This window comes from Mustela putorius, unplaced genomic scaffold (assembly GCF_011764305.1).
Source record: "Mustela putorius furo isolate JIRA1106 unplaced genomic scaffold, ASM1176430v1.1 tig00000430_pilon_pilon_pilon, whole genome shotgun sequence".
Classification (NCBI taxonomy): Eukaryota; Metazoa; Chordata; class Mammalia; order Carnivora; family Mustelidae; genus Mustela; species Mustela putorius.
In genome coordinates this window covers 19612778-19640079 of record NW_025421377.1, presented here as the reverse complement: position 1 = coordinate 19640079, position 27302 = coordinate 19612778, and the positions used below count along the sequence as shown (strand labels likewise).

General features: G+C 35.6%; 1 protein-coding gene across 4 annotated transcripts in view; it reads left to right on the top strand.

Annotated features, from left to right (window-relative positions):
• The first annotated feature begins 9271 nt into the window (after positions 1-9271).
• LOC101691729 (UDP-glucuronosyltransferase 2A1) overlaps positions 9272-27302 on the top strand; it is a 60850-nt gene continuing 42819 nt past the window's right edge. For 2 of the 4 annotated variants that reach the window (XM_004766334.2, XM_045079833.1), the window contains exons 1-2: positions 9272-9987; positions 19320-19951. In XM_004766334.2, coding sequence (XP_004766391.1) covers positions 9272-9987; positions 19320-19951 — 1348 coding nt within the window. Of the gene's footprint in view, positions 9990-19319; positions 19952-27302 lie in introns of all 4 variants that reach the window. The other 2 variants (XM_013063390.2, XM_004766337.2) reach the window with 1 other exon arrangement.

Genomic DNA, 27302 nt, shown 5'->3' with positions numbered 1-27302 from the left:
TCAGAACTAAAGTTGACACTTTGGAGAAATCAATGATCAGCAGACTGGGTACACATGGGAGGCCTGTGTTGGTTCTCTGGGAAAGAGATCCACTGTGCAGGATCACAGTCAGACCTGCCCTAGTAGAGATGCCCCTGGAAGGTGCAAGGAGGTAATGTCTGGTGTAGGCAGTTCCAGCCTCTACTGGAGGCACTGTGTTTCTCTCTGAAGCCCAACCATGCTAGGGGAGAGGTGGCATTGGAAAATGGCACGATTTCACCCTCCCATCCACAGGGCTAGGACCTAAAGACTGCCCCTGTTCAGGAGGCACTCACAGAAAGACAAAAAATCTCCCCTGCTGTGTCCCAGACCTTAGTAAGATCCCTGCCCTCAACCTGTCCATGCCCAGGCTGACTGCATGCTGGGAGTCATAGTCCTGTGTTTTATCTCTGGTTGGTGGCTGGGATTAAAAACTCCAAATCTTAAAGTACCCAGCAAGACATGGACCTGCTCCCCTCCCCTGCAGGAGAGCCACACAGTGCAGCACCCAGCACTGTTCTATCTCAAAAAAGCAGTCACATGGCCACAAGGATTCCTGGAGTCTATGGTAAAGCATAGTGAAAAGCTGTGACCAGATTATCTATCTTTTGCACATGTCTCTGTCCCTTGGGGGTGCCACGCACTATGCTGCTCATCTTCCACTCCCAGGCTTCTGTCTTCCCTCTCCCCAGGAGCACTGCTTCCTATCTGGCTGGACTCCTCAAATCAATTTCCTAGTTGTTCAAAATGTTTTGATGTTGAACAGCTTTGTTCAAAAATGAGGCAAAACCAGGGCCTCCCATCTACTCTGCTATCTTGCCTCCTCCCCCATAGGTTTGTTTTTATTTGAAGTTTCCAGTGTTCCCCCAAAGTTACCTATATAGTCCCACCATGTGTCATGCGATGGTAGTTGGGGACTTGTCTCTGTTCTTCTTCCCACATTAGTAAAAAGTGCCCATTATATTGATGTTATAATATGCGCACATAAAGATTTGCCTGCAAATCTGCAGGTTTTGCTGGAACATCTGTGAGAGAAAGGATGAGAAATGAATCCACAGAAAACTGGAGGCCCAGACACCACAGTAAGGTTTGGGTGTTGTCTGGTCTAGTAAGACACGTGTTATTCCAAAAGTTATGATTGATAATATGCAAGTTTATCCCAACACTTAAAATGTTAACGAGGTACAAGCCTTTGTAGAGATCTGGGTTTTGGAAGATTTTTATTCCTCACCTGCCACAATGCACCTCTGTCCCTTATACTGCCTGGTCAATAAAAGATACATGTGGGAGTGGGAATCAAAGCAGCAAGCTGCTTTTGAGAAAGCAAAATACTGGTGAAACACATTGAAGCTCTGGCCATCTCCTAAGCAGGGTTACCATTTGAGTTAGATATGAATGTAACTGTTTAAGGTATGGATTGGACATTGTGGTAGAGACAACAGAAAGGGAGAATACACGTGTGACTTTGGACCCTGCTCTGGAAGGGGGAAGAAACCTGATATACCCCCATAGAACTATAGCTCCTAGCAATTCTCCTCCACCTCGAGTCTCTCATACAGCAGCAGATGCAGCAGCCAGGGGGCTGAGCTCAGAGCAGTCTGGCAGGTGATTTGTTGTTAACTCTTTACACTGACAGTTGGACTTTTCTAAAAGGATTAGTCCTATAGCTTGGACAATGGAAAGTTAAAGTGTGGATGATCATAAGCCAGCCATTTTGGGGGAAAAAATGTGTGGAAAGACATTCGGGTCTGTCTGCAAGAGCCTGAGGCAGCCCTCATAGTTTTTCCCATCCCAGCTCATAAGGCACTGACAATCAAGAAACTGATGCTTTAGCTCAGGTTCAAGTCTTAGTTACTGACCCTTCAGTAGATATAACAGATTGAGGTCATCAGAGTGCCTGAATAGGATGGTGTATTGCCAGGGAGGTCAGATTGTTCTGACCTTGTATGATGACTTAGTTAATGCAGTAGAGCATGTCCTGTGTATTCTGAGCAGCCAAGGCAACAGCCAAAAGAATCTAGGCCACCCATTTTAGTTCCCAGGTGGTGAGGGTCTGGCAAATTCATCATACTGGCCCTCTCCTTCAGAGTGCAGGTTCTAAATTTGTCTTGGTTTGTATCTGGTCTAACCCAAGATTTCCCTTACCACCATGCAAACCAGGCTGCCACCTCTAGTTATAGGAGAAACTGACTACCATGTATGGATGGTGATCTGTGGTTACATTTCAAAGCTCGTGATTTGCAAGAATGGGCAAAAGCACATGACATTAAGTAGAGGGTTAGTCTTCCCTATAACTCACATTCAGCAGGGTTGAGAGTAAAAGATAATGAAATATGAAAGCAGCAAATTAAATTGTTAGCATGTAAAACCACCTCAGCTGGGTGGATTTAAATATTGCTCCAGGATTTAACACATTTGAATGATCAACTAGTAGGGCCTATTGCTCTATTTGCCAGATCAGGAACCGCTGCCAAAGTGCCCAATACTGTAAAGTTATGGAAATCATGGGAAACAGACACTGCCCCAGCTCTCACTGTGGATCAATGTGGTATGCTACTTGGAAAAGGTGTCATCTACCAGAATTTACAGTGGAACATCCCACCAAGTTGGGTGTTACTTCCCACTCCTGGGAGAGGGGGAAATACTCAATCTCCTCTGAGATCTCAATGTCCTACTTCAGGCTGCACCTGCTAAAATGCAGGATGCCCGGAATGGAACATGCACCATTAAAAGGAGAAGATGTGGGCCCTGATCTGGCATACCCAGCCAGAACCCATTTTCTCATGCCTGACAGTGCTGTATCCCCTGGCCAACATGTATTATATGTATAACCAGTTCAAGTTTCTAAAGCTGCCAACTTCCCTGTCTTCAGGACCAGTAGGAAACATTCTGTGTTTTCACCGTCATGATAGTCTCACTGCTTTCTTCTCTCCATTGGCCTGGAGGACATTTTTTTAAAAAAGATTTTATTTATTTATTTATTTTTCAGAGAGAGAGAGGGAGAGAGCATACACAAGCAGGGGAGGGGCAAGCAGAGGGAGAAGCAGTCTCTCCAATGAGCAAGGAGTCTGATAGGATCGTGACCTGTACTGAAGGCAGACACTTAACCAACTGAGCCACCCCGGGCATCCCAGCATTTTAACACACATAGGACATTTTAACACATATAGAAGCCCTTACAAAATTCATGAGTAAACCTTAAATGACAGCCAACAAATCCAGTCCTTACTGAATAGTGAAATGTCTCTGATGAGAAAATCTGTTTTCCAATATAAAATGATTTTAGCCATTATCACTGTCTCACAAGGAGACACCTGTGCCAGTATCCAAACAGACTGTTGTCTGGTCATACTTGATGAATGAGCCTACTAATCTATCACGAGGACACAAGTGAATGTCTTGAATGATCTGACCTATAGCTTAGGGGAACTGACAAATCAATAGTTCAGATGAACTTCTGTAGAAAAAGTTGTCACTGACTTTGGAGACTATTGTTCTAATCTGTGTTTTCTCTTAGATGTGCTTATATTGTTGCTATAGTGCTTGCTTCCACAGCAGCCAATCAGCTGCTAAACCAGCTGAGCCACCCAGCCACCCCCCCCCCCCCCCCCGCCCCGTGCTAGTGAAATCCTTGACTGCCTGTTCAGGGCCCATTCCAGAAGAGGGGCCTGTGATATTGTAAGATCCGGTCATGAGAAGTGGAATGTTTGGGGAAGATCATAGAAAAGATATGACCCTCAGGTGATCTATAAGCTGGACCCCAAAACTCAGAGGTTCCTCACCTTGTCCCCTATCCTTGGAATGTGGGTTCCACTTACTGTTCTAAAGATGTTGCCTTGAGATAATTATGTAGTCTTGGAAGATCCTACAGGATATATGGGACTGAGCTCAGTCAAGACCTGTTTATAAACTTTCAAGGTTTTGCAGGTGGGTGCGAGGATCCATGCATCTTGCTGCCGCCCCGAAGAAGCTTCATGTGTACATTCCTTTTGTCGATTAAAATTGCCACCTGCTAACCTGGCACGAACTGCCTCTTTCTTTGGTCTCTCCTTGCCCTCTGAATACAGAGGCCATTTCAGATTATGCCAGGGAAGCTCTTGAGAGGGTTATGAACCAACATAAAGTAGTACCTTTTTTTAAAAAAATAGATGCAGGGGCATCTGGGTGGCTCAGTCGTTGGGCATCAGCCTTCGGCTCAGGTCGCGATCCCAGGGTCCTGGGATGTTGCTCTGCATCGGGTTCCAACCCCGCATCAGGCTCCCTGCTGTGGGAAGGCTGCTTCTCCATCTCCCACTCCCTCTGCTTGTGTTCCTTCTCTCACTGTGTCTCTCTCTGTCAAATAATAAAAATAAATTAAAAAATAAATAAATAAATGCAAAGCTCAATAAGAACACCAGAATTTTTCTGAGATGTTTCTTCCTTATACAGAGAAATTCAGTTCTGGTATAGCTACTGCTGTGTGAATGAACATAATCCCCTCTGATCATTACACAAATCAGGAAAAAAAGAACTCAATTAAAAAAAATTATTTTCATAATTAGTAGTGACAAGAATAATTTTATGTTGCATGGGAATGGGAGGTATTTACCATAATTCTTGTTAATAATCAATGATTATTAACTATTACCAGTCATTATTTCATATATATCCAGACATACTTGGTTGGGTGGGGGAGGGTGAAGGGCTGGAGACCATAATAGCAAAGGCAATACTTCATGCAAATAGTTGCCAGAAAACCAATAGAAGGGAAAACCATTAATACCAGGTTAATCTACTTAATAATGTAATGGAAGTAGAATGCCTTAGGAGTAAACAAGTCTGTTCAATCTCTTCTTTAAGATCACATTTCTCACCATATTATGTTTACCCAACTAGCATCTATTTAAATTCAACTTTCAAATAGCAAATGAGTGTTATTAAGGTTCTGGCTGAAAACTTCAGGTAAGAAATTTGAAAACCTTATGACAAGTAATATAAAAGCAATGTATGATGTATATTTGGATTTATATTTTCTTCTAAAAGAAATATCAATCATTACAAGGTTGTGGGTTAAATTTTAGCTTGTTTCATTACTTTAAAAAAGTATCCATTTCTATTTTTAAATAATTTGGGTTCCCCCCACCAGGTGTTATACTTAAGAATAATTTGATATTGAGGGAACTGTTCTATTGAGCAGTAAGGTGAATGCTTTATCCCAGTGTGAGCTCATTGGCTTCTTTAATTTTTATGTTTTAAAGATTTTACTTATTTATTTGAAAGAGAGAGCATAAGCAAGGGGAGGGGCAGAGGGAGAAGCAAACCCCCCGATGACCAAGGAGCCCAATGCCAGGCTCAACCTCAGGACCCTGGGATCATGACCCAAGCAGAAGGCAAACACTTAACCAACTGAGACACACAGATGCTGGCTCACTGTCCTCTTTAAAGGTTTATCTATTACCTTTAGTTCCTACAGTGGAAAATTCATTTGGTCCTTAACTAGCTAACACATAAAGTGAATACAGAGAGTATTCAAAAAAATACAAAAATGATTCTCACAAGTGACTACTATAGTCTTTAAGAGAGCACGGCATAATAAGAATCAATATGTCATTATTTGGTGGGTATTTTATTTCTTAATGTTGTGTAATGGATTTTTTATGTCTATATGTTTTATATTTATATATTCTAAATTTATATATATCAAATAAGCTTTATGCAAAGTCAAATTTATTTATTTAAAAAGGGATATTTAAAGTTTCTGTAAAGAAAATCCTGACGTAAAAGCAATAACCAGTTTTGGTAATGTAAATACTATGTATGCCCCCTTTTTGTTCAGTTAATTGAAGCATCTTTTATTATCATGACCTAGGATAAAAATATTTGTATATAGTAACTTCTTTTTAATTACATTAGCTTTTCCTTTGAACTCATCAGATTTCATTAATACATTAGTCATATTGTTAGCTATAATCTCCAAAAATTTTTTGGAGAGAGTAGATTACCATTTCAGTGATCCTAGGGTCAGAATAATTAAAATCACATTTTTAGTTTTCAGAAAACAACCTATTTAAGTCTTTATGGCCCATAAAATTTCTTCATTTAGCTTTCTATTAAATTTAAGAACATAAATCAAAAATTAAACTTCAATAGTTTGAGAAGTTTCTCAATACTATTCCATTATTGAGGTCCTTTCTCAAAAACCAAAGTTTATTTATGATATAACACTGGTTTCCATAATGCACATCGCTCATCACTCATGTCCAGTCACTTCAAACTCCAAGATAAGCATCAAATACCACATCTGTAATGAAAACTTTCCTATCTTTACTCCCCACCTTCAACTTCCAAACAACAGAAAGCAATCTCTGTAAGAGCTGTGATGGTTTTTACCTGTGTCATTTCATCTGAAGGCACCTGTCATTTTCTCTACTTAGGAGAAAGAATTAAATGAGGAAGACAATAGATTTTAAATATGTCTTTTATTTTGGCACTATGCTTGTAGATTAATCAATATTGTTTTATTTATTTAAATATAATTTTTATCTTATATACTGTTTATATTATCACATAATTTGTAGTAGTTATTGAAGAGTTATGCATTTTATATATTAATGAATGTTTTATTATTTATCTTGTTTTATTTAATACTCATAAAAGCCTTTTGGATTGTTTCTAATTTCTATTTGATAGATGAGAAAAGTGGGTCTCATCAATATTAAGCAGCTTAATGCTAAATTAAAATTCTTTGTTTTTGATTCTAATACCTAAATTCTTATATTATCATGCTGACTTAATACTATGCTGATTTTTACTGTAGTTACATATGCAATTATCTCCACTGAGAGCATAAAATAGATGTAAGAATTATCTCTTTGGTTCATCTTTCACTTAGCTGTGAGTTTTCTGTCTAGTAGGCACCCAATAAACCCAAATAAACTGAACAAAGACTATATTTTAATTGTTTAAAACTGAATCTTTTCTCTTGTAGTGAATAAAATGAGTGTAATAATAGTAAATTGTTACTAGTGCTTCATTCTAGTGAGTCACAACAACTGTTTTAAAGTATCCTGGCAAGTAACTCTGAATCAGGCTGACACGAGCAGCCAGAAATTTTGTGCATACTATAACATTTTAGTATATGGAGCCTTGAATTGAAATCCATACCATGAACTGTATGATTACTCTGCCGAACTCTGAATAGTACTTTGTAAAAGTTAGTAACTATTTTAAAGAAGCATTCAGGGTTTCACTATAGATTACCTTTGGTGATAGGGGAGCTCAGAAAAAACATCACTAAAAAATACAAGATTTCTAATTTCAACAGGTCTATTAAAAAAAAAAAACTCCATGTATACATGGACATATGCATACATATGCACAATTTTCAGAGATTATTTTACTCCTGATTTGTCCTACATTACCCAGTGTGAGTTACACAAACTTTTTTAAAAAATTTTTTCAATTTATTTATTTTCAGAAAAACAGTATTCATTATTTTTTTCACCACACCCAGTGCTCCATGCAATCCGTGCCCTCTATAATACCCACCACCTGGTACCCCAACCTCCCACACCCCCGCCACTTCAAACCCCTCAGATTGTTTTTCAGAGTCCATAGTCTCTCATGATACACAAACTTATAGTGTGCATTTTATATGTGTCAGCATGTTTGGGGTACTTTATGGTTTATAGGGGTAGACTCCTTACAACTGGTAAGGAGACATGATAGACTCTGATAGGACAATGTATCCTAGTGATTAATACAGTAGACTCTGGGAGCCAAAGAGCCTAAAGACTACTACTACCATTTTTTTTCTTATTCTACTATATGACTTTGGCAAATTACTAAACTTCCTTGAGCAATGGTTTCTTCTTTGATATGAGAATATAGGATCTATTTCATTGAATCTTTTTTTTTTTTTTTAGTGAGAAATAAATGAGCTTAACATGTAACACACTTTGCACAATGTCTGACACACAGTAAGGGCTTAATTAATACTAGAAATTATGAAAGGTTTGGTCTAAATATCTCATAGTTGCTCCTCACACAGACCAGCTGGCTTTTGAACTGCACTTTCCACAGAAGAAAGGTTGAATTAGCAATTCTCCTCAAAGACCTCCTATTGATTAGTAACATTAACATATATACTTACAAAACAGTTTAGTCATTTATTTATAATTTTTTCTCAGTGATTATTAATACAAAATATTTTCCTAAAAATGGGGTACCTGGGTGACTCGGTAGGTTAAGTGTTTGCCTTTTGCTCAGGTCATGATCTCAGGGTCCTGGGATTGAGCCCCCACATTGGGCTCCCTGCTTCACAGGAAGCCTGCTTCTCCCTCTCCCACTCCCTCTGCTTGTGTTTCCTCTCTTGCTGTGTCTCTCTGTCAGATAAGTAAATAAATAAAGTGTTTAAAAAATAAAAATTAAAAAAATATTTTCTTAAATGTATTATGAAAGTAGTAATAAAAATTAAACTTTCTCTAATTGCTAATACTTCACATTTTTGTAAATATTTTTTTTGCAATAATCTTATCTATTAAGAACCAGTTACTACAGGGATACCTGGTGGCTCAGTGTGTTAAAGAGTCTCCCTTCAGCTCAGATCCTGATCCCGGGGTCCTGGGATCAAACCCTGCATCAGGGTCCCTGATCAGTAAGGAACATGCTTCTCCCTCTCCTCCTTGTACCCATTCTTACTACCTCTGTCTGTCTCTCTTTCTTTCCAATAAATAAATAAATAAATAAATAAATAAATAAAATCTTTTAAAAAAAAGAACAAATTACTACTCTAATAATATTTAATTGTTGCTAATGACATTGTACTAAATGCATTAAATATTGGAAAATCTATAGCCTTGGTATGTCTACATTTCTGAGCAAGTTCTGACCTAACCTGGTATTTCAATACCCAGGACCGAATGTAGAGTTAAGATATAGAGTGACTTCAAGGAATTTAATAGTAAGAATTTCACAATTATGAGATGGCAGTGAAAGGTATGAAGGCTCACGTTTAAGAAAACGATCAGAGAGTGAGAATCATAACCCAAGCTAAAGCAACAGGTGGAGAAGTAAGACACATGTTACCCCAAGCCTGTAATTATCATAAAATAGGTGCTACCATGGGTAATATCATTTGGTCAAGAGAAGGCTCTTAAGGGTATCAATTGTTCTGAATCAAAACTGAAAAATAATTTTCCTTTTCTTTTTGCTTGAAAAGCAGAGAGATTTGTTTATGTCACATTTCATCAAGTCTTCTACATCAAGATACATCATGTTAAACAAGAACATTCTGCTGTTTTCTCTTAAGATTAGTCTCTTAGGAATCACTCTTTGTGGCAATGTTCTGATTTGGCCAATGGAAGGGAGTCATTGGCTGAACATTAAGATAATTATAGATGAATTGATTAAAAAAGAGCATAACGTGACTGTCTTAGTTGCCTCTGGTGCACTTTTCATCTCACCGGCCTCTAAACCATCTCTGATGTTTGAAATATATAAGGTGCCCTTTGGCAAAGAAAGAATAGAAGGAATCATCAAGGACTTTGTCTTGACATGGATGGAAAATAGGCCATCTCCTTCAACCATTTGGAGATTCTATCAGGAGATTGCTAGAGTCCTCAAGGACTTTCACATACTGTCTAGAGAAATCTGTGATGGTGTTCTCAAAAACCAAAACCTGATGGACAAGCTGAAGAAAAGCAAATTTGAGGTCCTAATATCAGATCCGGTATTTCCTTGTGGTGATATAGTAGCTTTAAAACTGGGAATTCCATTTATGTTCTCCTTGAGGTTTTCTCCAGCTTCAACAGTGGAAAAGCATTGTGGGAAGGTACCATTCCCTCCTTCCTATGTACCTGCTATATTATCAGAACTCTCCGACCAGATGTCTTTCACTGACAGAGTAAGAAATTTCATCTCCTACCATCTACAGGACTACATGTTTGACAGTCTTTGGAAATCATGGGATTCCTACTATAGTGAAGCTTTGGGTATGTGATTTTTAAAATTAATATCCAAATTTGAACAGAGTTTTGTATCACCTCTTAATTTCCCTGTAGTTTTTTTTTTTTCAATCCCACATATTGATAAACTATCTATTAGTATCATTTGAGAACAGGAAGAAAGATAAAAAACAATATGCTTTGTAACTATAGTGTGTTGTTTTCCAATTTTATGGACTCAAAGATACCAGCTAAGTTCTTTCATGGATGACATATAGCAAGTTTTAAAACAGGACTGAATTCTCATTCAGATATTGCATTGATGATAGAAATTGCCTAGAAATTTCAGTGGTGAGTAGAGAAAGCTGGAAGAGATTAGACTTCCTATAAGTCCATTACTAATATAGACGTATGTGTGTGTGTGTTTAAAAACTTACATGAGTATGGATAATCTCTGATCATTGTTTCATTGTTCATATATTTCCTACTGTTTACTAGGTGCCCCCTAGGTAGGGAAGTTATAAAAAGGACTAAGATGAAGATCCTGACTTCAAGAATTTCAGTCAAGCAGAGAAGTCATACAAGAGAGGGAATATTTACAGTATGAACAATGTGGGTAATGAAAATATGTATAAAGAACAGAGAGTATAAAAGAGTTGGGCAGAATATAATAGGAGAGAGTGACATTCTGAGAAACTAGAGTTGAGGTGATACACAAGAAAAAAATTTAAAGAGTTAATATGAATCTTTCTGCAAAACCAGGGTGGAGAAAGAAACTGTCCAATGTGGAATCTGAAAGTAGTATTATGTGTGCTGGGTATTACTGATGATTCTTTATTTATAAAGGTCAAAGTGCAAGGTGGGGGGGGGCATGAGAAAGAACAATGAAGATGTCAGGCTTGCAAAAACTGGTTAATTCAAATAAGTATTTTCAAAGTCTCTTGTATGTCATGCTAAGCATTTTGGTTTTTGTCTACTGAACAACTGAGAACAGTTAAAAGGGATGTACTATAACTAGATTGCATCTTACATACAATATCTGGATAGATGTGGACCTGGTGTGAAAAGATGTTAGCTTATAAGCTTCTACATAACTCCAGGAAAGATGTGGTAAGAGCATGTACTCGTGAAGTAGCTTGTAAGTGGAGAAAAATAATGCAGACGAGACTCCCATAGTAAGGCAATCAGGAGCGCAGGCTCTTGATAAAGAATTTCCACTTACAAGTGTATGACCATGGAGAAGCAATTAATTCTCTTTACATCTGCATTTATTCACCCCATCTCTAACAGAGCTACTATAAGGACTAAATTAGTTAACATATAAAAGGATCTTATAATACTGTCTAGGAGCTAGAAACCATTTAATTTGCTTTAGCTGTTTATCATGAAAAATTAATAAAAGCTAATGGCTAATTGGTTAGGACATGTTAAAAGGCATGAAGAAGAGATTAAGATGGTTTCTTTGGGGGGGGTTATAATTGGTATATAATATATTATTTTCTGGTGTAAAACATAATGATTCTATGTATGTATATATAACCATATGATCACCACAGTAAGTCTAGTTAACACTTGTGACCGGACATAATTACATTATCTTTCCTTGTGGTGAGAACTTTTATGAGGTACTCTTTTAGCAACTTTTGAATATACAATACAGTGTTAACTATAGTCACCAAGCTATTTATTAAATCCCCAGGATTTATTTATGTTGTAACTGGAAGTTTGTGCCTTTAGACCTTCTTCATCCATTTCCCCCACCCCTACCCTCCACCTCTAGCAACCACCAATCTGTTCTCTGTATCAGAGTTGGGGTGCTGTTTGTTTTGTTTGTTTGTTTTTTTTGCATATTCCACATATAAATGAAATTATACATTGTTTGTCTTTCTCTGACTTATTTCACTTAGCGTAATGCCCTCGGGGTCCACCCACATTACCATAAATGGCAGGATTCTCTTTTTTATGTTTGAATAAATAATTATTATAATTTATAATTTTAATCTCCATTGTAGATAAAAATAATGCTGTAATGAACATGGGGACATAGCTATCTCTTAGAAATAGTGGTTTTGTTTTCTTTGGGTATAGTCTAGAAGTAGAATTCCTATCAAAGAATTACTGGATAATATGATGGTTCAATTTAATTTTTTTAGGAATCTCTATACTGTTTTCCATAGTGTCTGTGTTAGTTTATACTCCTATCAATAGTGCACAAGGGTTTCCCTGTTTCCACATCCTTGCCAATACTTGTTGTACCTTGTCTTATAACCATTCTAATAGGTGTGAGTTCATTAACAACATAGGAAACAACAAATGTTGGTGGGGATGAAGGGAAAGGGGAACTTTCTTACACTGTTGGTGGTAATGGAAAATGAGACAGCCACTTTGGAAAAGAGTATGGAGGTTTCTCAAAATGTTAAAAATAGAGCTACCCTATGACGAGCAAATGCACTACTGAGTTTTATCCAAAGGGTACAAAAATACTGATTCAAAAGGTCACATGCACCCTGATGTTTTAGCAGCATTATCAACAATAACCAATAGCCAAATTATGGAAAGAGCCCAAATGTCTGCATGTGTGTTTGTGTGTGTGTGTGTGTATATATATATATATATATATATATATATATATATATATACTGAGCCATCAAAAGGAGTAAAATATCGCCATTTACATCAACATGGATGGATGGAGTTAAGAGTGTATCATGGTAAATGAGGTGAGTCAGAGAAACAAATGCCATATGATTTCACTCATATGTGGAATTTAAGAAACAAAACAAATGAACATAGGGGAAAGGAAAAAAAGAGAAGGAAACAACCCATAAGAGACTCTTAACTACAGAGTAAAAACTGAGGGTTGCTGGAGAGGAAATGGGCAGGGGATGGGCTAAATGGGTGATGGGTATTAAGGAGGGAAATTGTGATGAGCACTGGGTATTATATGTAAGTGATGAGTCACTGAATTCAACTCCTGAAACCAATATTACATTATATGTTAAATAACTAGAATTTAAATAAAAACTTTTAAAAGTCAATCAATAAATAACAGGTGTGAGATGATATCTTGTGGTGGTTTTGATTTGCATTTCCCCAATGATGAGTGGTATTGACCCCTATTCATGTACCTGTTGGCCATTTGTTTGTTCTTTGGAAAAATCTCTATTCATGTTCTCTAGCTTTTTTTTTTTCCTGCTATTGAGTTATATGAGTTTTTATATACTTTGGATATTAATCTCTTATAAGATGTATGATTTGTAAATATTTTCTCCCATTTGGCAGGTTGCCTTTCCGTTTGTTGATGGTTTTCTTTGCTATGTAGAAGCTTTTCAGTTTGATGTAGTTGCTCTTGCTTATTGTTCTTTTGTTATCTTTGGTGTCAAATCCAAAAAATCATCGCCAAGGCGGATGTCAAGGAGCTGACCACCTTAAAGTTTCAGGTCTTATTGATCAAGTCTTTAAATCATTTTCAGTTTGTCTTTGTGTATGGTGTAAGGAAGTGATCCAATTTCCTTCTTCTGCATGTAGCTGCCCAGTTTTCCACTTATTAAAGAGGCTGTCCTTTCCCCATTGTGTGTTCTAGGCTTTTTATAATGACTTAGTTGACCATATAAGTGTGGTTTCTTTGGCAAGGATTATTAAAAGAAGCATTAATTGTGGGGCGCCTGGGTGGCTCAGTGGGTTAAGCCTCTGACTTTGGCTCAGGTCATGATCTCAGGGTCCTGGCATCCAGTCCCATGTCGGGCTCTCTGCTCCGCAGGGAGCCAGCTTCCCCCTCTCTGTCTGTCTGCCTCTCTGCCTGCCTGTGATCTCTCTGTCAAATAAGTAAATAAAACATTTTAAAAAAAGAAGCGTTAATTATAATTGGCTCATCATCTTCTCTGGGTATGCTAAGTACTTGTCCCCAAATTCAAAAATTTATGTTTACCTCCTGGGATATAAATGAAAACTGAACTGTTCTGTTATTCAGAGAAAATAAGCATAGCTACTACATTGATTATAAACTAGCTTACAAAGGTAGAAGTGAATGGTCAATATTCTAGGGCTAAAACTGGATCTCTAAAAATGAAGAAAAATGATGAAGAAATGGCAATTTTATGAAGCTGTCAGGATCTGCAAAAACTCTCTAATCTGCTCATAGGTGTAATAAACAAAGATATCTGAATATGTGCAGCATCTCTGTTAATGAAATAGAGGAGCGTATACGTAACATCTTAGTCACGATATAGGTTTACATTTTTATCTCATTACTTATGTTTTTATCAACGACTTGTCCTCAATCTTGGAATAATAATTATCATGATCACAGTGCTTCTTATTCATATTAGTGACATTATACCCCAGATAAAACTTCCTCATGCTGGCAGTCTCAGAATCATGTTCCATTGTTTTGTGCTTGTAAGTGAATACTGGTAATGAAACCATACAATTTTTCCCAGTCATAAGACATGAGACTAATCTTTCTTAACAATTTGTTCATGGGAATGTAATGAAGTTTCTAAAAATCTTCTTACCCTCTGATTTTGATAATATCATGTTTCTAATCAAATTACACTCTTTTGACTTAAAATGACTATTTAAGTTTGTTTTATGAACGATATTCTTATTGATGTCAGGGACATGAAGACTCAATGAACACTCATATTCAAAAGACCAGGTAAGAAACAAAAGTACTGAAGTGACAGAGTGATCCATTTTCGTGCAAGCTTTTGTACATGTAGAATGATAAATGAGAATGATAAATGGAACCAACTTTTAAAAATCACTTCTTTCCAATGTATAACTTGATTTTTTTTTTTTAAATGCTCTAAAAAAGTCATTGCAATGAACCTTTATCCACTCAGGTCTCAAATTGTCACACCTGAGTAAATAAGTAGGACAGCTTTCTGTAAGATTACTTTTCTGCAGTGAAATGCAATAATCTGAGAATGAGTCTTTAATCTCTGCTAATTGCTAGGAATCAGATATTATAATGTCTAAATTATTTCTTTTATTTCAGCATTTGGGTATTTGGTTCAAATTCATGGTTCAAAATCATGATAGCAATAACAGTATTTGTTGATTTTTTCCTGTGCACTAGACACTGTAATAAGTCCATCACATGTTATATCTCTTAATTTTTGCAATGAATTTGTGAAGAGAAAACTATCACAGATGAGATTATTGAGGTTGTGAAATATCAATTGCTAAAATAAAATTATATAGTGACTAGTAGGAGAAAATATTTTCAGATGAAATCCAGATACCAAAACTGCTAGAAAAATTTTCTCTCTTTTCTTAAAATTACGGGTGTAAGTCCATTATTCAGAATATTTTAGGTTTAAACATTCTCAGTTACTTTTCATCTTCCTAGATTTAGCTTTTGAAGTCTGCTGTTTTATTTCTTATTTATATTAAGTTTGCTAACTGGAGTTTAATTGGTTTGTTATCACTAGGAAACTTGTTGTTTCTTTAGGCAAAAGTTTCCATTTGACTGTTGCCTGGGGCGAGTTGCCTGAGGATAGGTATCTGTTCCTAATAGAATTTAAAATGCTGTGTTTAACTGAAAGTAAGAAAAGGCTTCTACAGATTTCAAATATATTTATTTAAAGTTGAAGCAGGTAAATTTTGTTTTCATATACATATTAACAACAAAAAAAACTACCAAATTGGGGAAACATTTAAGAAAAAAAATAATGTAGCATTTTAGTGCTAGTAAAAATATTTATAATCCATAAACATTACCTATTGCTATCAACAGTTTTGTCCTTCGGCCAGTATAGAAACAAATAGCTTTTTTGTGTGAATGATCTTTATATGTTAGATTTATATGAATACATAATGTATTATTATACCTGAATAGTCAGATGATTACTCTCAAAGAATTAACGTTGTCTATAATAACAGACTTTCCCATAAATATATTAAATAGAAAAAAACAACACATCTTCAAAAAATTATGACTGTAATGTTCAGATCTTTACATGAACTAAACACTGATCAAAGGTAATTAACATAAAATAAAGTGCTAGAAATGAAACAAATGTGAATGTGTATATCCCCAAAGTGCTTGATTTCCAGTAGTCATTTTAAAGGAGAGAAAAATGTATTGGGGTTCTTTACCTAAAGAGTACTACATGTTAGTTTAGGACATTTTTCCCCTTCTTTCTTCCCAGTCTTTTTCTTGCTCCTCTATCTTCTCTTCCTTCCTTTCTTCCTCTATTTTTTGATGTAAATTAATTTTGTTTGGTTAGAATCTTTCCAAGGACCTCTGGTAGCATCCTTTTTTTCATAATGACCCATGAGTGGGATGACAGCCATAAGCATGCCATCCAAGAAGGAATTTGCTATGGGACATGCACAGTTTCAAGGGCACTGTCACTCTTCGCTGCAACTCAATGAAAGGGAATGGAGGTGATAATTTTTATGAAAATAATTTTGAATTTTCAGTGTGTATATTTCTTAAAATAAGTCACTTGTGAACCTTGGTACTGAAAACATTGTTAGTAACATATCATTTTTTTAAAAGAGTTTACTTATTTATTTATTTCAGAGAAAGAGAGAGAGCACAAGCAGGGGGGAAAGCAGGCAGAGCAGGCAGAGGGAGAAGCAGGCTCCCTGCAGAGCGAGGAGCTGGACGCGGGACTCGATCCTTAGACCCTAGGATCATGACCTGAGCTGAAGGCACCAACTGAGCCACCCAGACATCCCATAACATATCATTTTTTTTTTTTTTTTAAAGATTTTATTTATTTATTTGACAGAGAGAAACCACAAGTAGACGGAGAGGCAGGCAGAGAGAGAGAGAGGGAAGCAGGCTCCCTGCTGAGCAGAGAGCCCGACGCGGGACTCGATCCCAGGACCCTGAGATCATGACCTGAGCCGAAGGCAGCGGCTTAACCCACTGAGCCACCCAGGCGCCCCTAACATATCATTTTTGATGTGCCTCAAGATTGAGCATGACTGACACAAGAGGAACTTGTGGTGTTTAGGAATACCTGCACCAAAACTCAGGCACCGCAGAGGACCATTATCTGAGAAGCAGAAGAAAGGAAGTGCATCTAAGTGATAAGATCTGTTTAAATTGGTAGTTTTTAAAGAGTCTGTCCTTACTTTATCATATATAGTTAATGTTTATTGAGCATGGATGATGTTCCAAATAATGTACACAAATTAGAGTTGTTTTTTTTTTTTTTCATTCAGTCCTCACATCTACAAGAAACAGGCACCAGCATTCTCTATCATTTTGTAATAAGGAGGCTGAGAAACTTGCCTGAGGATACAATGAAGAAAGTGGTGAAGCATTTGATGCGAGACCCTGAGCTAAAAGAAGATTCTAAAAAGATACTCGGTTAATATGCAATAAAACAAAGGGGAAGAGAAAGTACATCGACTTTTAAGCTTTCAAGAATGCATTAACTAAATGCATTCAAGGAACTAAAAAAAAGTTGAAGCTCTAATGTGAAGCTAAAACTCTAAGCTTACTAAGGAGTTGATTATAAATTTTCAAAAATAGTATGAAAGATGGTTTCCAAGACATCTTTGGGACATCTTTATGGCCTTTGGGATGACCTCCCAGTCCAAGAGACAATGAGAAATTAATTAGCATAGTTAAATTCTAGCCATTCATTGAAATGCTTACAGGAAAAGGAGACATTTAACTTGTGGTTTCTGTCCTTTTAATTACAGTATTTGTTCTTATTTTCTCCTTTTAATGGCAACTCTTAGCTTCTTTGAATTCCTTAACTTTTAAAATAGCATCAGTATATGGTTGCCCTTATAGAGTTTGGCATTTACTAAAAATCTCAACAGACAGATATCATTATAGATGTGTCTAACTGGTCATTCTGTAGCTAACCTGTTGGTTTACTGATCAATCTTCAGGCAAATTTATTAAACTACATTACTAAACTTTTGCTTTGAACTGAGCAGTTTACAAAGCAACTTTGCAGATATTACTGCTAATCCACAAAGTAATATAACATCACTATCTCTCATTTTTGCATGAAAAAACCAAGGCTGAAAGGGTCCAGATAATATTCCAGAGTCACAAGGCTTGTAAAAGAATAGTTTTTGAATCTGGGGCAATTGAACTCTAGTGTCCACCTAATTTAAGCTACTACACAGCTCTGAATGAAAAAGTGTGTGACTTCTTGTGGTGCTAGACTCTATCTTCTTGATTTGCATATGAAAATATCATATGAAAGAAAATGAAAAATTCCCTGCAAAGAGGAGATGATTATTAATATGCTTTATCAGAAAAGAAAACTCTCCTCTGACAAATGTGTAAAATTTGTTCTATAATCCAATTAATTGAAAATATCTTGTATTCTTTGAGAAAATCTCTTCTAAGTGAAGGTTGTTTTTAGTTTTTCTTCCTAAATACAAGCCATGGGGAAGTAATAATAATGCTTGTCATTGTGCATTGCCAAAGCTTCTAAAACTTACAAAGATGAGGCATAAGACCGTGAAAATCTAGCAATTCTCAGATGATGTTATGATAATAGTCTCAGTTGCCCTACTTTGTAAAATGTTTTTGGATATGCAACTCAATATTAATTTCAATATCTATGAAATATAGCAAGTAATGTATGATGCACAACGCTCTGGAAAGGACTGAATTAGACAATGTATATAAAAATGCCTTGAGGGGCGCCTGTGTGGCTCAGTGGGTTAAGCCTCTGCCTTCGGCTCAGGTCATGATCTCAGGGTCCTGGGATCCAGCCCCACGTCGGGCTCTCTGCTCAGCAGGGAGCCTGCTTCCCCTCTCTCTCTGCCTGTCTCTCTGCCTACTTGTGGTCTGTCTCAAATAAATAAATAAAATCTTTTAAAAAAATTCCTTGTAATAAGATATCTAACTTAAAGTTACTAAAAGTTTTGAGACAGTGGTTTTAGCAGTAACAACTGCTATAATTTTTTGTTTAACATAATTTTAGGAAAGATAAATTAAAGACACATTTTATAATTATTTATAATTTATACATATTATATATAATTGTACATATATAATTATATATAATTTATAATTATTATCACAGACAGAGTACATAGACACCAGGCTCATAACTTGACTTCTTTTGCTTTCAAATAGGACTTGATTTACTTCTGTTGTTAGAATAATAATATTATTGCACATAATGGTTTGAATTATATTAGTTTCCTTTTAATCTATAGATCAAGTGACTTATGAATGAGTATACCCATCACATTAAACATCATTTATTTGAAAAAATAATCTACCTAAATAAACTTTGAAAATTTCTTTTTATCTTAAAAGATCTACGGTAGGATGGTTCTCATAATGGATATCACCATGCCTAAGAAGTTTGTCCAGCTGCTGGTTTTCAATTTGACTTTGACTCAAATTGTTCTAAGTGGAAATGTGCTAATTTGGCCAACGGATGGTAGTCATTGGTTAAATATTGAGATCATTCTAGAAGAGCTGATTCAAAGAAATCACAATGTGACTGTACTGGCTTCATCAACAACTCTATTAATCAACTCTAATCCTGATTCTCCCGTGAATTTTGAGGTGATACCTGTCTCCTATACGAACAGCAATATAGATTCCTTAATTGAACATATGATAATGCTGTGGATGGACCACAGACCAACTCCTCTCACACTCTGGACTTTCTATAAGGAACTAGGAAATCTTCTAGATACTTTTTTTCGAATCAATATACAAATCTGTGATGGAGTATTAAACAATCCCAAGTTAATGGCAAGACTTCAGAAAGGTAGTTTTGATGTGTTAGTAGCAGATCCAGTAACTATCTGTGGGGATCTAGTTGCTCTGAAATTAGGAATTCCATTTGTATACACATTGAGGTTCTCTCCAGCCTCCACAGTTGAGAGACATTGTGGGAAAATCCCAGCACCTGCCTCCTATGTACCCGCAGCTTTGTCAGAGCTCACTGACCAGATGACCTTTGGTGAGAGGGTTAAAAATACTATCTCTTATCCTCTGCAAGACTACATATTTCAGTCCTACTGGGGAGAATGGAATGCATACTACAGCAAAGTTCTAGGTAAGTCTCTAAAATATTCTCTTATTAATGCCTCCAGATACCCCATTTATGCTTGTTAGTAAAACAGTAAATGGTTTCTGTCCCACCGCACATGCCAGGCTAAGGTAAATATACTTACTATAGATAATACTCTCATACAAGATGAGTCTTTTTGGATAAATTTCTTAAAAGTGTAATGGTGGTATTAATATGAATGCTAGTGCTTCACTGCAAATAAACTTGTCTAAATATGGATTTAGACAATGAGTAAATCAGTCTTCAAATATAAACGAAAGTGCCTTTACTTGGATGAATTACGGTACTGCTAAAAAATACCTGGCAAACATTTTGAAGCCGCGCATGATTTCCTTTCCCTCCTTCATTCCTCATTCTTTTCTTTGTCTGCAGAAAACTTCAAAAAGCCTAGGATTAAGCATTAGAAACCTGTTTAGAACCTCCCCCATTTCTCACTATCTCCCTGTCCTGAGGCTCCTCGGGTGTTGGGTGTTAGACCAGCTTAATTTCTCTGTATCCTTGGGTAATCCTCAGGTTTCCTTGCCTCACACATTCCTATGAGGATCAAGTAAATTATGCAAACAGCTCCGGACAGTTGTTTATCTTTCTGATTCTCATGAACCTTCCTTCATTTTTCTATTTTCTTCTCTCCTGAAGTTTTTTTTTTTCTTTAGATTTATTAGTCGTAAGCACCAGGTATATTAATTAACAGCAGAAATTAACCATTGATGCTACCAATGGTACTTTCTCACAAAGATAATATACAAAATGCTGTTCTTTCCATACCTTTCAGCCTGCCTCCCTCCCACTCTTAATTTTCCTGTTTTTCTCCTTCCCCTCTTCTCTCCCTCCCTTCCCTTTCTTCTATGCTTTCTTTGTATAAAAATAAAAGTACTCACTGAACACCAACTCGTTACCTGCCACTTTTCTAGGTACAGTTGACAGAACGGATCAAAATCTTTTTGATTTTTTTACTACATAGGGTCTATCACAGTAGTGTATATGCTATGCATATATACTATGTAGTAAAATAAGAGGAAGAGGGTTACACTTTTAAATACAGTGGCTAGGGAAGGTCTCAAATGGTGACATTCAAATGAAGACCTGAGGGCAGTGAGTGTGAGAGCCATTGGGATCCCTGGAGGAAAAGCATTATAGACATCCATAAGGGCAAATGGAAGGATCTGTGGCAAGCCAGAGAAGCAGGAATAGCCTCACTGTGTCGTGACCTTAATCTTACATTTCACAAGCAGAATTTGTGTATATATTTTTCTTTCCTGGATTTTGGAATATTCTTCACCCGATTTTTCATCACTTAAACTTTTAAATTTCTTCATGGAGTTGTCTAGAGGGAAAATGTTAAACATACCACACATATGTAAATAAAGCATATGCAAGATAATTAAAATTTGTATATACATTTAAAGACATGGTCATTAGAATTTTGAAAGTAAAATGTGTTTTTATACTCATTATAATGTCACTTAACTATATTTTATTTTTCTTTGGACTCCAAATTTCATAAGCCTCAATGACATATTTTGATTTAAATTTAGATTTTTTTCCCCAAGACATTTGAAATCTGTCCTATAATAGTTGTGTCTGCCCATAGATGCCCACATACCAACTACTGCAGGTATTGAGTGAGATAACAGTCTCTATTCCTTAAGAGGATTACAAAAAGTAAGATAGTGAAGGTTCTTGGAAAGCACATGAGCATCTGGGTTCAAGTTCCATTTGCTGTGTAATTTCAGGCAAGTGATTTAAACTCTGAGTCACAACATTTCTACATTTTTAAAAGGGGGCAATTATTCTACTGCACTCTTTGGGATGGTCATATGGTATATGGGTATGCTATGTCAGTTATAAGGAATTGTACTTGTGTTAAATGTTGTTTACAGCAAACTACATAAGAACTCTGAAATGACAAAAGCCCAGGGTTTGAAGCTTACTAAGTAGTCAGTACAGATAAGCAAAGAATAAAGAGCCTCTGGAATGTACTAACTCCAAATTATATAATGTATGGAAAGCCTTTGTAAAACAGAATGTTCTTGTCTTCTCATTTTCACAGGATCATGACCTAGTTTCAGAAATCCTACGTGCTGAGAAATTAGATATCATATTTATTTTAATCCTTTATACTCCTCATGTTACTCAACATACTTGAACTAATAATTGTCTTGAATATTTTATTTCAAATTGAAGTTTTGGGAATATAATAATCCAATTTGTCTTTGATTGCAATTACAGTCTTAAAGTATTAGGGACACCTGGTAGCTGTAAACCGAGAGTGAAGTAGGTCAGGTACCTTCCATTTGATATTATTAGCAAACAGAGGAGAACACAGGAAATTTAATAACATCAGACCTCAGGGGAGTTTCCATCTCCATATTTATTCTTTATTTCTCTGGGAAAAATCAACCAGAAAAATAGCATGTTTAAGTGTGGTTAAGAAAAATCCCAAATATCTATATTAAAGGAAATAAATAAGTTAGAAGGAAATAATCTAAGTGCACTGGTTAAAAATCCTGTTTTGCTTGCCATGGAGATCTTAAATTCTTTGGATGAAGCAAATAAAATTCATAATTCAATTTTAAATGTGCTTCTCACACCTAATGGAGCAGGCCTATCTGGAAATATGGCAATCATGACTATTCATATAAGGGAGTGAATCTCTAATTAATCTTGTTCAAGCCCAGCGTTCTGCAAGGTACCTTCCAATTGTACCGAGCTCGATCTCTCCAGCCTCTGAGCGATCTGCTGACTGGCACATAGCTAGTTCTAATGTGGATAGGATTTGGGACTTGCCTTCACTACAGCAATAGGACATGCCTTCACATAAGGCTTCTAATTCCTTCTCACATGCAGTTTTCCTGGGGTCAGTGCTGTAAGGTTTTTAAAATTCTGTGTAACCTATCTTTTGAAGTAGGTAATTTTATAGCTTACTGAAGTTTCACAGCGCGAACTTACCCATGCAACCAGCACCCAAATCAAGAAACAAAAAATTATTCCCATAGTGCCTCTTTCTCCTCACACCAGTCCCTACAACTCCTGAAAATAATCACTTGACTTCTAACACTACAGATTAATTTTGCCTGATTTTAAACTTTGTATAAATGAACCACACGTTGTGTACTCTTTTGTATTTTGTTTCTTTTGGTGAATGTTTTTTATATTCACCCAAGTTGTTGCATAGAGGTATAGTTTGTTCATTCTCAGAGTTATGTAGATTCTATTGAATTAACATACTACATTTTATTTATCCATTTTGCTGTTGATAAATGTGCAGACTATCCTGGTCTTGGCTATTTATGATAAGCATTGCTATGAACATTCTTGTACATGTCTTTTGGTAAATATGCTTGTGTCATTCTAGGTGATAGAGTATACATTTGTTTCATTTTAATACATACTGCTAACATCCAGTTTCTCAAGTTGCTTGTGCCAATCAATAATTCCATCAGCCATTTACTAGGATTCCTATTGTTCTTCATTCTCACTAACACTTAGTATTTATTATCTTTTTGCGTTTTGAAAAAATTATAGCCATGCTATTGATGTGTAGAGTCATCTCGTTTTTATAAAAAGATTAGGAGCTAATTTATACATGGTGAAAGGAAGTGCATTAAGTACACAGTGTGATTTGTTTTGTCAAATGTATATATTTCTTTAACCAGCACATCTAACAATTTCTGGGATCCCTTTTCTAAAAAAGCTGCTCTCCAGACCTTTTCAAAGTCATTAATTCCTACCACTTAGTTTTTGTTCTTCATTCTGATTCGTTTCCATTTTCCTTTTGTGGGCTTTTAAAATTCATTCTCTAATAAACTTAACTCTAAAAGTAACATGATTACATTGTCACTCATGTTCAGTTTGTGCTTCATCAAGCAGCTATGATCTAGCTCTATTCAGTGATTCTGCAGCCAATGCCTTTGCTAATTGTACCATTTTTGTTATTAACTTAGTAAATAGCTACTTTTAACTATACACCTATCAAGAGCTTTCATTGGTACAATGCATACATTATTACTAATCCAATACACAAGCCGAAAATGATCCTTATCTCTTATCTTGGAGCCGTCAAAATTCAGAAAGATTAAGCAACTTTGCTAAAATCACCAAATATGTAACTGAACCAGAGAAGACCCTATGTATATTGAATCCACTACATAAAGAAATTCACATTCCCAGCAATAATGACCAGTCCATAATTTCCAGGATTTTAATTTGAGAAGTCACAGATAGGGAAAAGAAAAAAACAAATCTGCTCATCTCCCATTGTTTGCTTGGTAAGCTGGTGTTTCCTGTGAGCATTCTCTCACCCAACTTTCTTGAAGGCACTGCTGTGACATTATTTCAACTTTATAGACTTTTTCTTTTGTTTTTCAAGTTAAAAATCTTTAAATATTTTGGTGCAAACTGTCTCTTTTGTCACAGAGAATTGTGTGGTCCTGAGTTTTGTCTTTAAGGAATGACATACAAGTCCTGAGTACCCTTGGCCTCTCCTGCTTGCTTATAGTATTATAGAAATAATTTTAACTAGCTCTTGAGGAGGAAAAGACTAGAGTTATTTGCATTGGCATACAGTTAAGTGCAACTATTTGGTTTAAACTGACCAAATTTAAATTTTAATTTAAAGTTAAAATTTGCTAAGCACAGACCTGTACCCCTGGGGATAAAAATATATGTTTATAAAGTTAAAATTTGGTTTAAATTGACCAATTTTAAATTTAAATTTAAAATTTTAATTGTCACCATTCCAAGGATATATTATTATTTTAAAAGAATCATCCGTGGGTCTTTTGGAGTGTTTACCAATGTTTCTTATATAGGTTTTACAGATTTGTTGTTAAATTTCAGCCAACTGATTTGTTTTGTTGTTGGCCTTATAAATGGGTTCCCTCTTCCTTTTCTTTTCCATTAGTCATAGTTTGTATACATAAATTCTAGTTACCATTCAATTTCAATTTCATATCCTGGTATTTGTCCATATTATCCTATGCTTTACAGTAGTTATCCAGATACATGTTCATTAAACTGATACTAGAAATAAGTTACATCTCCCTTTATAATTCTTAAGTCACTGGTCACCTTCTCTTGTCTAATTTTACTTCTGATAAAATCAGACTTATTTAATAATAATGAAGATAGTTGCCTTCATCTTTTATTTTCAAATTTAGTTGAAATGACTAAATGTTATTCATTAATTAACTTGCTTGTTTATGAGCCATGTGAAGAAAATATCAATTACTTAATTACTATTACAGTTAGCATTTTCTTTTGTAAATCAGAACTGTATCTAGTTTTGTCAACTTCTTTTTCCACCTATGGCAAGAATTATTTGATTTTCTAGGCAAGTTAATAGATGAATTATATGAATAGATTTCCTATTACTGAATTATTTCTGGAATGATTTTATAATCATTTTTGTATAAATCATTAATATTTTGCTGGATACATTTTTATTCATAGATGAAAGGCTGGATAGAAAGAGAATAAAAAATATTACATTTTTGTACAATCTCTTGAAGATTTGAGACCCATATTGTAGACAGTTCATGAAAATAACCTTTGTTTCCCTTCTTTTTTGTGCTTGTAACACTTCTAAAACTTTTTTATTTTTGCTATTTTAAGGTTTAGTACAATTTTTTGTTCTTTTTTCTCCAGATTTACTTAGATATAATTGACATATACTACTGTGCAAATTTGTGTATAAAGTAATTATTTGATAGATGAATATATTGTGAAATGACTACAACAATAAAGTTAGTTAACACGTCTATCACCTCATATAACTACAGTTTTGTGTGTATGTGTGTTGTGTGTGTGGTAGAATTTACTGTTTTAGCAACTTTCAGATATAGAGTTCTGTTAACTATAGCCATGATGTTGTACAGTATATCTCCAGAACTTATTTATCTTGTAACTGGAAGTTTTTACACCTTGATCACCTTCACTCATTTCCTCCACCTCTCAACTTCCACCCCTGGAAACCACCATTTTACTCTCTGATGAGTTCAGCATTCTTTAGTTTCCATATACAGGTGAGATCAGACAGAATTTGTCTTTCTCTGTTTGATTTGCTTCACTTAGCATAACACTCCCAAGGTTCATCCTTGTTGTTGAAAATGGGAAGTTTCCCTTATTTCTCATAGCTAATTTCTGTCCCATTGTGTGTTACGTATATCACAACTTTTTCATTCATCTGACAATGGACACTTCAGTTGTTTCCATTCTGTTGTAAGAATGCTGCAATAACCATGCGAGTGTAAATGTCTTTCCAAGTCAGTATCATTTCCTTTGGATATATACCTAGAAGTGAAATTGCTGGTTTATACAGTATCATTCCTTTAATTTTCTGAGGAACCTCTATACTGTTTCCCACAATGGCTGCACCAGTTTACATTCCCATCAACAGTGCATAGCTTTACAAACACTTTCCTAAACAGCTTTGCCAACACTTATCACTTGTCTTTTTTATAACAACCATTTTAACAAGTGTGAGATGATAACTCATTGTGGTTTTGATTTGCATTTCCTGGTGATTAGTGATGTTGAACACCTTTTCATGTACTTGTTGGCCATTTTTAAGTTTCCTTTGGAAAAACATCTCTTTAGGTCTTCTTCCCATTTTTTAATTAGATTATTTGGGGTCTTCTGCTGTGAGTCTCATACTTATTTTGAATATTAACCTTATCAGATATGTGGTTTGCAAATATCTTCTCCCATTCTGTAGGTTAAATTTTTACATTGTTTCTTTTTCTGTGCAGGAGCTTTTGAGTTTGATATGGTAACACTTGTTTATTTTTACCCTTGTGTTTTGTGGTTGGGGTGTCACATTCATAAAATCATTGTCAAACCAATGGGTTATTAAGACACTTTGATCCTATGTTTTCTTCTAGGAATTTTATGGTTTCAGGTCTTATATTTGTCTTTACCATTTTGTGAGTGGTGTAAGATAGAGATCAAATTTCATTCTTTGGCATAAGAATATCCAGTTTTCCTAACTTCATTTATTGAAGAGACTATCTTTTCTCTATTGAGTATTCTTCATTTCCTTGCCAAATATTAGTTAACCATATATGCATAGGTTTATTTCTGAGTTCTCAATTCTGATCTAATGATCTATGTGTCTGTTTTATGTCAGTGTCATATAATTTTAATTACTGTAACTTTTAAATATAGTTTAAAATCAGGAAGTGTGCGGCCTCCAGCTTTATCTTTTTTCTTGGGATTATTTTGACTATTCAGGATTTTTTGTGGTTCCATATAAATTTTAGGGAATTTATTTTCTATTTCTGTAAAAAAATACCATTGGAACCTTAATAAGGATTGCTTTAGGAGAGTGATTGTTTTG